The 13,498-nt window shown below is 38.7% G+C and overlaps 1 protein-coding gene across 3 annotated transcripts in view; it reads left to right on the top strand.

Moving 5' to 3' along the window:
- shq1 (SHQ1, H/ACA ribonucleoprotein assembly factor) overlaps positions 1-13,242 on the top strand; it is a 44,408-nt gene extending 31,166 nt beyond the window's left edge. For all 3 annotated transcript variants that reach the window (XM_081381561.1, XM_081381562.1, XM_081381563.1), the window contains exon 12: positions 9,963-13,242. In XM_081381561.1, the coding sequence (XP_081237687.1) occupies positions 9,963-10,578 (616 nt within the window). In that variant the 3' untranslated portion in view covers positions 10,579-13,242. The remainder of the gene's footprint in view (positions 1-9,962) is intronic.
- The last annotated feature ends 256 nt before the right edge of the window (positions 13,243-13,498 follow it).

Here is a 13,498-nt window from a genome sequence, read left to right on the forward strand (position 1 = left end):
TGGTAACGCAATCATGATTGTGCTCTGCATTTTTTGTAATCACTTCCATGTTTAAAATGCGAACTATAGCATAATTCAGTAATGAGATCTACTCTGCTTCCCGGCTGGTGTTCAGCTAAAGTCGTACGCTTGTCTATAAAGAGTCCAGTTGAAAAATGTGCTTCTGAAATTGTAGGCCCGGTGCCCAGATGCGATAAACGTCCTGCGGGGATTACGCAGACATTTTTCAGTCCTGTGTTTTGCCAAAGTGTAGATTTTCTGGCAAGAAAATGTCCTTGACAGCTAATTAATAATGGATGTGTAAAATGGCAGAGTTTAAATGTGCCTATTTTCTCAATGAGACAAAGGGAGAAAATGAGGGGAAAGAGACGGAGAGAGCAGAGGTGGGTACAGAGACTCTTTGTCCGTGGTCCACAGAGAACTGAACAGTTCCACTGTCAATGTGCTGGAAAACTCAGTCACTCTTGCTGGGCCTCTTAGTTACGGAGAAGAAAAAGCAAAAGGGCAAATAAGGCAAAGCACTATCATGTCTTTATTCCCTTCCTCTTATATTTAAAGTAAAATGGACATAAAATATTAAAAGGCAGGGAAAAAGGTGTCCTTAGGGTTCTCCATCGATCACTAAATGCATCATCTGAGGCATCAATATCATTGACCTGCAATTGAGTTCTTGTGTTTTTCTGTTCCTCTCCCTCTTTGGTACTTTATTGAACAGAACTGAGGAAAAACAGACCGGAGAGCTGTTGAAAGGCGCAACTTGCAGGATCTGTGACAGCACTCTAGTGCCGCTGATGTGTCTTAGTCATACTTGCCTTGAGGCGTTTGACATCTCTCAACATCACACTGAAAATTGATTTCCAGTTGCTTCCTTTTAGAGTATCTTTAGTTGTCTTGAAACAGTGCTGTAAACTTTTCCTTTGAGTTGAGACAAAACCCCTCTTGTCATGGGAAGTGACTGCAGGAGACTTTCTCCTCCTTTTAAGTGCTGGAGCATTTGATCAAATCCCCACTGCTCTGGTTTGTGTAGATAACTCCCTGTTATCACAGCAGGTTTGTTGTGACAGCGTTTTCAACATCTGACATATCCTCTGTCAGATTATTTAAACAATTTTCTCTTACAGAAAATCTCCTTCCAGAAGGACGCCCCAGTCTAGTTATCTGAGCGAGTTGTCTTTGGCTATGTTCACGCAGTGGCAAAATGCAGTTGTCAGTCGTGTTTTAGAGTGCAAAATTGTTCAGAATTCAGAATTTCCATCCATTCATCCCACCACCGACTTACAGATAAATAGAACGAAAGAACGATGGATGGATGGAAAATTTTTAATTTGAAATCAAAAGAATGATGGATGGATAGATGGATGGATGAATGAAAATTCTGAATTTGAAATCAAAAGAACGATGGATGGATGGATGGATGGATGGATGGATGGATGGATGGATGGATGGATGGATGGATGGATGAATGAATGAAAATTCTGAATTTGAAATCAAAAGAACGATGGATGGATGGATGGATGAATGAAAATTCTGAATTTGAAATCAAAAGAACGATGGATGGAAATTCTGAATTTGAAATCGATGGATAGCTTTCAAATTCAGAAAGAACAATGGATGGATTGATCAAAATTCTGACACTGAAATCCATCCATCCATCCATCGTTCTGTCGGTCTGTCTTATCTTTCATTCGGTATCTCTATCGTTCTATCTACTTAACCGTAAAACTTTAAGGATTTTCAAATTTTTCCAAAACGAGTCCTCATCAAGACAGCATCCAAACTTGGCTTTTCTAGTTAAAAATTACAAGCATATATGTTTATTTAAATGATACCTCATTCTACTTACTTGCATCCAATTTTGAATTGTAATTCTTCATCCTGTTCCTAAAGGTTTTTTGACGTGAAATGTGGTTTAGTGAATTTGCCCCTGACTGTGTGAACGTAGCCTTTGTGAGATCTCTGGATAATAGATGTTATCCAGTCTCATCTGTGGCAGCAGTTCCTCCTCAAATCTCTTATCGGCAGTCAGACACGATCAGCTGCTTGTGATGAATGCTGGGATTAATAAACCCTGCCCCTGAGGGATGATTTATATTGTCTCTCTCCAATCTGACCAGCTTTCTCACTCTTGAAGTCTTCCAGACTGCCGGAATGTCATGCTCAAATTTATGACGTCTTAAAGACTTCAAGTGTGATTTAAATATCTGTACTGGCCCTCCGATCAACAACGAAACAAAGTGGATTGAGTTGGACACTCCTTTTTCTGGCTTTTTGACTGACACGGCTCAATGAATCATTGTTTGACATTCTGATGGCAATATGCCTGACAATCGCCACTGTCACTCAGTCCTTCTGTGTATGGTTGGAATAGTGTCTGACAAATTGTCCCATATCCATCCGCTATTGCAGATGTTCCCAACTTTTTACCTTAGCTTAGCTTATATGTCCTAACTTGTTTATTAAAGTAATAATCATTAATGAGTTACTCATCGTCAAGGTGTTTCAAACCTGCATTTGCATTTTTTTTTTTTTTTTTTTTACAGACTGCCAAGCTTCACAAAGAATGAAATTGCACTATACAAGTTTTCAGAGGTTTCAGAAGACTAAGGAATATAGGAAGTTGAATGGAGTTTTTCTTTGGAGTTTGACATTCCTTGGCCACTGTAAAAAGATGGTTGTATTGAAACCACAGTTTTTGTGGAATTGTATGAGGATGAGTAAATGATAGATGCATATTTTCCATTTGGATGGTATTAATTAGAAAAATCCTTTTTATTTATTTTAGGATAGCATTTGAATTTGTTTTCTAACTTATAGGGGGATTTGTAGCACACTCTTGGTTGGTAAATGGGAACATTGCAAGTTTGGGAATGAAAAGTACTAAAGACCACTAAAATAGTTTTTCTTTTGTTTGTATTCTGAGGTTCATACGTGTTCAAAACAATATACACGGGGGAGACAAAGAAAAGCAGTTTTGCATTAGCAAATATCTTGGAATGTATGCATGGAATGATCTCTGTGCTCTAGAGAGGCTGCAAAACAACTCATTTGTACAAAAAGAAAACTCATGTTTTGCCTACAGACATTAGCTAAGCTTGCAAAACTTCTATACAATATATACAGTTGTCCTCTGTGTCAAAAGTCACCTTACAGCAGCTCTGCAATCAATTACAATCAGTGCAGATGAGGTTCTGCTACACATTTCAATGTGGCTTCAATGTGTGCCGCTGATGCCATACTCTGAGACCACTGGCATTTTCTTATCTTTTCTTCCCCCTCCCATCCAGCATGCAGAATCATTCCAGTGAGTCGACTCTTCGGCCAGTTCAGAAAGCTGATAAGATAAGGTGGAACTTACTGTGTTTCACTAAGTGCAATGTAGCTGTTATCTGACAGAGCCTTGCTTTTCATTTTCCCTTTGTGTTCAAACTCCTTAATTGGGTCAGTCGGATTCCGAACGGAAACCATGGAAACCTGTTAAAGGTGAGCTTAAGGGTTTATCTTTTGACAAGATGAGAAAGTTGCTTTCTCTGACATTGAGAAACGACACATTGTCAGAGTATTGACGCTCAGCCAACTGTTTTTCTCCAGGGACTCGAGCCCCTTGCTTGAGGGTAAAGAGGTCTCCAGGGGCCACATGGGTCAGGGGTTTCGTAAAGCTTCGTGGTCAGTTGCCCCAGAGTGGACATTACTGTTGTCAGTTAGTGTTAGTGTCAGAAACTGTGTTTTCACTTCTTGCATCAGTAGCCAAGTGAATTGTGAAATCCCTCTCTAGCATTGAGGGAAATCAGGCTTAAAATATCTCTGTTTGGTGTGTGTGTGCTGGTTAATAGCACAGTTTAGGTTATTAAGGATTGCTGTCACTTGAGTTTGGATGGCTTTGAGTTTGATCGTGACCTTTTTGGTTTTGTTCTCTGAAATTTCACTAGCTTTCCATCCGATTCGAGAGGTTTGCTTATGACCGTACTGATCAGCTTGGGTGGTGTTTGGAAAAAATGGGGAATGACTGCATCTTGATTGTAAAAAGTAATTAATGTTGGACTGGACTATATAGAAGTACCTGCAAGTGTCTTTGTCACTTATGACTGATGTATTCTGTAAATGTATTTGTCTAAATAATAGGGGTTTACTAAGTAAAGGCTGATTTAAATGTTGTTTTTTGTAATCAATAATGGTACAAATTATTTTCATGTGTAAGTATTCGATAACCAAAATGCAAAAACGTTTAAATGCGGCGATATGTATCGGTGATGCAAATGATATGATATCCAAAACTCGGCTTACTGTATTTAGGTATAATTTACCCAAATTGTAAATTCTCTCATCATGTACTCACCCTCATGTCAAAAGATCCAAAAAAGGTCATAAAGGCATCATAAAAATAATCCGTAGAGCAGTCTAATCCATATCCAAATCTTCTGAAGAGACGCAAGGGCTTTGTAATGATAAACAGGTTTACAACACAAATACTTGGGCAAACACGGATGTTCAAATGTGTGCATGGCATGCGAGAACGACATGAGAGTGAGTAAATGGAGACAGAGTTTAAATTTTGGGATGAACTAACTTTTAAGATTGGGAATAGTCATTCAGACGATTAGAACTGTGATTGATTGCATTGATCAAATGAAGCACGGACGTGCTGGAGCTCATCAAAGTGAAAGCACAAACATTATTTAAATCACCTTATCACATTTAGTTTTAGTAGTATGATTATTCAAAGCGTTTTAGATGGTTTATTCTTATCATGTAAGTGCATTAATAGCGGGAGAGGCGGATCATAGTGAGCACCGGGAGAGTATGTGCGCCTTTGGCTTGTCTTTAAGTGATCCAGTGAATGGCTGCATTGAAAGCGTGAGTGTACTGCGAAAAAAAATAGTTTGAGTTTTTAGTGACAGTAGCCAACTACATTAACCCTCTGGGGTCTGAGGGTGTTTTGAGAATTTTTGCGCTTTTTTTCAGTTGCTTATAAACATATTAATGGCTAAAGTCTCATTACACTGTATTCAGCACAAACTAGGCTACAATAATATGTGATCAACATGTTCTTGTTTGAGCGTGGTTCTGAGATGCAGAGAGTGGGAGAGAGAGAGAGAGAGAGAGAGAGGATTGAAGTGTCCCGCTGGTGTGAGGAAAGTGATCCCGGTCTTAGAGCTCAAACAGATAAGTGGATCATATTCACTCTCAGTATGTGGTTTAGCGGCATTTGAACACTTCGGCTTGTAATGTCAGTCTTAGCTGTGACGGTGCTTCCAGTCTCCAGAATCCTCTCCTGTAATATGCAAAAGGCTGAATGAAACAATGCCACCAATTTGCAAAATATATACCTAGAATGGACCATTCAAGTAGTCACTTTGGATAAAAGAACCCTTCAAATGAATGAACGTAAATGTTGTAAGGACTTGACTGAAATGTGTTCAACTCACAGTTAAGCTTTATAATGAATCATTTACTTCGTTTCAGTGACTTCATGAATCTGTGATAATCTGTGAATGTGGTCTTATGCCATTTTAAATGCTCTTAAAGACTAATCTCATTGAAAAGGCAGAGGTACATTTTGTCCTTGTGTCCTTGATTTTTATATCTTAAGAGCTTAATGTAGACGCAGCCTGAGAGCTTTGTCTGAAGTAGACAAGTAATGCACCACAGGTTCACCCCATCTCTCTAGACATAAAGGTCTCCACTATTTTCTCAAGCTGCCTCTAGTGTGTCTTTGTTGCGGCAGGCTTGTTTTTATTTCCCACTTCTCCCAACCTTGAAAGCCGCCCCTTCTCGGTTAATTAAGGCGAACCACAACAGTGTCATCGTAATGACTGAATTGTGTACAACATTATCCTTCGCCCCAAAAGGGGCCTTTGTTTCCACCGCAAGCGTGCATTCTCTCACCGCAGAAGTGGAGGAGGAGAGGGAGAGATAGAGACAGAGAAAACAAGCGAGCCTCTACAATCCTAACTCAATAATGACTTCCCACAGGGAGAAAACGAATATGGCAAATGTTTGAAGCGCCGCCGCCACTGCCACAGGATTTCCACCAACCACATTACTCCAGGAAGTGCCTAATAGTTTTATGAACTGTCTTTCTTCATCTGAGAGCACTTGGTGCTTTTCAGAGAATTGTCTTTGTCCAGGGTCAGAAATTAACCAGCGGTTTGGCCAAAAATGCCCTGGAAAATTATTTTTTATTATTATTATTATTTTTTTTTTTTTATAAATTATTTTATGTTATCTAATATATAATAATATTGTAGTTATGAGCCACTAGTGACCTGAACCTGCAGATATCTGTAATCACGGTCTCAGAAGCAGGTGTTGTTAATAAGAAGTGGGGTTTTTTGGGGGGGGGAAACCACTGAACATGAATAAAACACTCCCATTTACTACAAACTGTGACTGGAGGATTATTTAAAATGTATTCCAGTAGAGCATTTGTGTTTTGGGCTAGCCTATTATTTATAGATATTTGATGTTGATTTACATAATGAACAGCCATAATTGTTTGTTTACTAATAATTTCAGTTAAATGGTTTTGGAAAAATTCCCTCAAAGATTAAAAGAAAGCTACTGAAAATCAATTGCAAGGGACAAATAATGACGTTAATTTGAGACACTGGAACCTTTTTCATTCATTTTTTGAAGCTGGTCAGATGATTTCAGGTCTTTGATGACGAACTTTTTTTATGCTGAAAATAGTACAAATTGTAAACTGATTATGCTAGTATAGTGTATAGTAATTTTCAACTTTTATTACTTTTGCCATTTCATTAACATAGCATGTTGGGTCACATGCATGAGTTCTGTCGTTCCATTCCATTTTTAGACCTCTTTTCTCATAAGGTCTTGGAAAACATGCTGTTTCTGAGTGTGCTGAATGCTTTGAAATCTATTTATTTGAAATCTATGAGATCTATTTAAATATATTTCAAAATGTAATTCATTTCTGTGATGGAAAAGCTGAATTTTCAGCATCATTGCTCCAGTCTTCAGTGTCACATGATCCTTCAGAATGCTGATTTGCTGCTCATGTTAAAACAGTTGTGCTGCTTAATATATTTGTGGAAACTGTTATTCTTTGATGAACATAGGGAACAGTATTTATTTAAAAATGTACATTTTTGTAACAATAAATATTTTGTAAAAATATTTATTCACTTTTTTATCAGTTTAATGCATCCTTGCTGAATAAAAGTATTAATATAAGTCTTACTGCCCAAAAACTTTTTACCAGAAGTGTAGGCCCTAGGATACAACATTGACTGAATTGATGCACAAGCAGTTTCTGTTCAGATTCAGTTGCAGATTCAGATTGCCTAAAAAAAAGTGCCGGCTGCTCCCCTGTTCACAAAACTAACATTTTTCTGTTTACTTTTCTAAAGACATCTATTTCAGTGATATCTATGGGACTGTAGGGACATTTCATTTGTGGTTTTCTCAAAAAAGTGTTTATAACACATACAAGGCTTGTTTGTATGTTATGTCATTCACCTTGTAAAGCCACTGAAAAGCGTCAAACCAGTTTTGCCTCTCCGTCTAACCATGACTTCTCCTTGACATATCACAAGTCTGCCTCTTTATCTTAGATAAACACTTTCTGAAGGCATACTTGTGACTAAAGCGTTGTGTGTACACAGTATCCTCCTGAGACTGTAGCGCTGCTCTCCTGCTAGGAATCCCTGTCCGCTGGCGGCCCGGGACATCATTAGGCCTGTGCGGTGATAACAAGGCATCTTGGTTCTCAGCGGTGTGTTAATTGAAGCACAGAGTTCAGCGACCCACGTCAATAGAGACAGGGCGGCTCAGACTCGCACGCTTTATCCTTTTTGTGAATGACCACGACCTCAAACCCCAGCACCCCGTCCGCTCGCTAATCACCATGGTGATGAAGGATTTGAGCGGCTTGCAAGTCTGAATGGTAGCCACTTGAGTTTTGGCAGCACCCGATCGCATTTGCTACATGAATAATGTATGCCTCAAGGCCCTTTGTAGTACTGGGATCTTTGCATTGAGTGTATTGTAGCAATATGTATATATTTTTCTTCTCAGGGAAGCTTTGTCAGGTTGCTTTGCATATTGCTTCTCCCCAGGGGAAGTTTGTGGCGGAATGCGATATTAGTGAAACTCTGACTGATGTATTTATTTTGGTGTCCAGACGTTTAATATTGCGTGCATTACATATTCACAAAATGATAAAATATTAAATTGTCGTAGTATTATACATTTGAACGCCCTAAAAAAAGTGTGTGTGTATATGTATATATTCTGCAATGACTACTGGCTGAATGTTGCATCATCTAATTAAAATTCACGAGCCATGAGTATTCCCTAATTTTCAGATTATCTCTACTTCCCTTGTTAAATTGTCAGGGCAAGTACATACATGCTTAGTTTTTCTAGTTAGTGTTTGTCATTTTAAAAATGTGCTTGAAGTGTCTATTTTAAAATGAGTTCTCCTCTAGCTGATAAGCATGTGCTGAAGTCCTAGAGTTCTTTCTACAGTAGCCATGGAGACATCTGTATTGTGAACTGAATACTAAAATATCCTCTGCCACATTTCGCTCAACAGCCAAACCCATTTTTTTGGTTCACAAAAAATATGTTGCCTGTTAAATAATTATTTAAGGATTAGTTATCATTTACTCACCTTCATGTCATTTAAAACCTGTATGGTTTTCTTTCTAATGGAATGCAAAGGTTACACTACCATTCAAAAGTGTGGGGTCAATACGATTTTGTTTTAATTAATAGCCTACTTTCTTAGCAAAGATGCATTCAAATGGTCAAAAGTTAAAGTGCATCACGGTTTCCACAAAAATATTAAGCAGCACAACTGTTTTCAAGATTGATAATAAGAAAATCAGCGTTTAATTAGAAGGATTTCTGGAGGATCAAGGATCATGTTTTTAACATGATTACAATTATGCACATGATCATGTAAATGCATTAACCCGTTTTCCTTTATCGGAATAAGGTCATAAATGGCTTAAGCATAAACCGATCGTCACAGCAAGATTTTTGTCCCTTATGCCGAATTCGTCCAGCATGTTAAACGCATTAACCTGCTTTCTTTCGGCTCATTGAAGTGCGCATGTGTGATATGTGACAGGAATGGGATTGAAACGCATCCAGACAGAGCGAGTGTTTTACAGTAAGGGAGGAGGAAATGGATTGCAAACTCACTCTTTTCTTAATCTCGTGCAGGAGAAGTGGTGGTACAGTCAAAATGCTGTATCTGTAACTGCATGAGAGATACTATATGAGCCGTAAGTGTCCCGCTGACATGTTGTAGTTCTCTTCTTCAGTTTTTAATGCTTTATTTGACATCACAATCAACATCATAAAATAAATAGTCATATATGCAAATTATTACGCTTTGACGTCACTACCGGGAAATAACCTGATTTATTAATAAAGTCTTGAAGGCGCGGTTTACTTGTTACTCAGCTTTGCTATCACAGGAATAAATTATATTATAAAATTGTTTTAAACTGTATTATTCTAAATTGCATTAATATTTCACAATATGCAGCCTTGGTGAAAATAAGAGACTTCTTGCAAAAACTCTAATGAATTAATCTCATTTTGTGGTCCATGGAAAAATAATCATTGTACATTTGATTTGAGTGTACGTGCATCTTTCAATATATTTTGTCATAAATTGACCGTGAGCTCCTTGGTGGAATAACAATCTCTTATTAGATGCAGAAGACCAGTCACAAATATATCTTCTTTTGATTTACTTTATTTTAAGGTGTCTTTGTTACATTTAGTGTAATTATACATTTAAGTACTGAGTAATGTTAATTAACTACATGTACTTACTGTAGGGTTAGGAATAGGGTTTGGTTTATGGTTAGTTGCAAGTAATTATACAGAATGTAGGGTTATTACTATAGTAACTACATGTAACGTATATAACAAAGACACCTGTAAAATAAAGAGTTAAATATTGTTTCTTTTTTCTTCACCAGATCCAAGCATGTGCTCGCACTAGCCGAACCCCTGCGGAATGCCAAACTGCAGAAAAACCATCTAGAACTAGAGCTGGAGTTACTTGAACTAGCTGCTGAACTTGCGGTGAAGGAGGAGGAAGAAGAAGAAGAGGAGGAGGACTCCAGCAGTGACAGTGACTCTGAGGAAGAGAGTGAAGAAGAGCAACCTGAAGAAAGGACAGAAAATGACCAAACAGAATTCCGACCTCTTGAACCTCAGGTCATCTGTGAGGTTCTGAAGGAAGAAGCCCTGACTGAAGCTTCCCCCCTCCGTGTTGAGTCCAGACGGATGATTGAAGAGCTGGGAGGGAGGCTGGAGGAGGGGCTGACGATTGAGGAGGATGTGCCTCGGGGAAGACGCTCTATTAGCGGCAGTAACACCGAGGGAGAGGGAGAGAGAGAGCGAAAGCGAGAGGGAGACTATTACCATCGGTGTGCAGCTGAGATGGAAAGAGACGCCACGAAAGCAGCAACCAGCAGAGAGCTACTTGATCCGTGCCTTCAGAGGAATCCACTGCGTATCATAAGCACTGATGAATTGGACAGTGACGATGATGGAGATCTACTTCTTACAGTGGTAAAAGAAGGACCGTAGTGGAAACATTATTGCTTGGATTTTACGATTCCTTCACACTAAGGATGTATCCTTAAGTCTATCTAAGAGCTTCTGCTTTTCATGGATTTATATTGGGAAAAATTATGTTTCCCCCACTGTACATTTGTGTAATTCTGGGTAGTTATTTTGCACACATTTAATTTGTTTTATGGAGTTCAGTTTGTTGCAAAATATAGCAATAAAAAAGTTTTACTTATATTTTATTGTATATGCTGCTTTTTACATTATGCCAAGTGTGTGTATATCTGTGTGTGTATAAATGTATGAAAAGCATTTAAAGATACCTTAAGCATATTCATACTATTTAAAGGCTTACTCATCAAAACAGTCATATATACAGTGTCGTTTTCAAAGAAATAGGCGTTCAAGGCAAACGTCTGCATTTCTGTGGTACTTCAGAGAGATTTTTAGAGTTTTTGTCTCTACAAACTGATCTTTTGCAGTGAGTTTCTGCAGTCTGTGATGCTTCTGTTATTTACATGCATCCTGTTTGCGGTGAAGCGCCTTCCAGCGCGTGTTAGTCTCCCTTCTGATGAATGTGAGATTAGCGTGTTGCACGTTGACATTTCCTTGGAAGTCAAGGAGTAGGTGGTGGTCGCTTGACAAACGCATTAAGTGGGGGTGGTGGTATGTTAACAGGAAATCTTAGTTACAACCCTCTCTTAAGAATAAAGTTTCTGTTACCATCCAGCTAGAGACATGTATTTTTGGGTGCCATTTTGTTTTTTGCTGTGCTAATTTGTTTTGTGCTTCTAAAGGTTTTCTCAATTGCTATGTGAAGTTCTTAAAGCTTATTTTGTAATGTATGAAGTTATTTCTTTCTTTAGATTTACTATCTGTTATACAAATCCAATTTTGATCAGATCTGCTCCACTTGCATTGGTTTTGAGTGCAGTTGATTGAATTGATTGATCGGTCCTGAATAGAGGAGTCAGGTGAAAACAGATCAATTGTGGAGAGGCGAGATAAACAGGGAAGCACTTGTCAGGCAGATAGATGGGGGATTGTGTGTGCAAGTGGAAATTGAGAAGATAAGGTGGTAAGATTCTTCCTCTGTCATTTCAGAAAGCAGACAGTTTAACCGACTGCAACACGCCTCACTTTAACAGACGTTTTATCTACTAAAGAGCTTTAAAATAAAGCAAGCAACAACCAACACAATCTCTTGGCAATTCGTGTCTCTTTTATGTTTTTGCACGTTGGTAGCTAATTCGTATGAATTCATACAATGTTATTTGCATGTTTTCGTACTATTTGCTTATGCCTCAGTGGTGATGTTTAGGGGTGGACTTTAAACCTTTTTTCTAAAAATTCTACAAACAAGTTCAGATTAAACATGCAAAGCCATTAAGTAAAGAGCCTTTCTAAAATCATACCCGTACAGTAGTTAATTTCAAGCAGAAAATAATGCTAGACTTAACACTGGGATATGTCAAGATGCTCTTAAAGTTGAACTTGACCTTCTTGACCCTTTTTTTCTGCTCTTATGAGGCCATTTGTTTAACAGGAAGGAAGCAGATTCACATGATCGCTTTCAGTTCTTGCTTCATTCTGTTATGTAACTCCCTTTTCATGATATAATTTAAGTCCCACCCTAAATTGTTTCCCTTCTATCAAGATTCTGCTGAGAAATATGTCTCAGTATGGGAGTAAAATAGGCTACAAATGGCATTTCACGTTTGCTTTGTCATTGACAGTTTGGTAGCTGTTAAAGTGAGGAGCAGCTTGGACGAAATGCTGTTTTAGGCCGTGTGTTCCTGTTGGCTGTCTACCCTGTTCACTCTCTGACTGAGTCTGTCTGATACCTTGGAGACAGACGCTGTCTCTGTCTGTAACTAGAGCTCTTTATTTCTGTCCGTCTCACCATCGCTCAGTCTCTTCGCCTTCTCCTTTTTTTGCTCTCTTTTTCTGTCGCACTGTGTTGAGGATGGATGATGTCGTTAAAGTAGCTCCCTCCGAGAGGGGCCGACCGAGCTCTCCAGCAGCACCTTGGGAGCCTAATCATTTGTCCGACCTCTATCAAACCCTCCTCCTTCATGCCTCCATCTTTTATTCTCACTTCATTGCTCAGTAGCTTGTGGGAGCCCACAGGCTGTAGCCGCCTCTCCCCTGTGGGGTCCACCATTGATTAAGTGACACTCTGTTGAATCGTCGTTTTTCATGGTAAAGAGGTGCCTATATTTCCCATTATGATGCCCGCCCCTGGGAGCCAGGCTGGTGCTTCACAACGTATGCTAGCTTGAGCGTTTTCCAGCCAAGTTTTTAATAGGTTTCACCTGCAGCTAAGGGGGACATTTGTGTCTTTTAAATGTATTCAGCTGACAAAATTGGATGAATGCCGTCGTGTTTCAAGAGGCTTTTTTTCCCTCCATTCTCTGCATTGTGCTGTAATTATGAGCAGATCTGACACTCTGCTGTGAGCGCCTCATTAAAGTCCAGATATGTCTCATCTTTTAACTGTTGTTTGCACGTATTGTCAGTTGGAAGTTTATAACAGTGAGTGACCAAATTAGTTTTGCTGGTATTCTGCTGCTCAAATAAAATTTGAACAGCTCGTAAATGCACGAACAAGGTACTAATATTTCCAGTTGTCACTTTCTCATTTAAGCTGTCATGATGATTAAAGCAAAATGATTAAATATGAAAGTGGTGTGATTTCTTTTCCCTAGCCAGTTAAGCGCAAACCCATCCTACATGCAGCCAATTCTAAAGATTTAATTGATCATGTGTTTTGATCATTATCATTTTCTGAACTGATTCCATAAAGTCTGAACTTTCAGCACGGGCCCCCTCAAGCCCTAAGGACGACACTTTGTGGACTTCCCTATTCTCTTCAAATTAGAATGATTATTACAACTTAGCAAGTTAGTGTGGATGCTAATATAATTATATTTGTCAA

Source organism: Scardinius erythrophthalmus (genome assembly GCF_964197995.2).
Source record: "Scardinius erythrophthalmus genome assembly, chromosome: 12".
Classification (NCBI taxonomy): Eukaryota; Metazoa; Chordata; class Actinopteri; order Cypriniformes; family Leuciscidae; genus Scardinius; species Scardinius erythrophthalmus.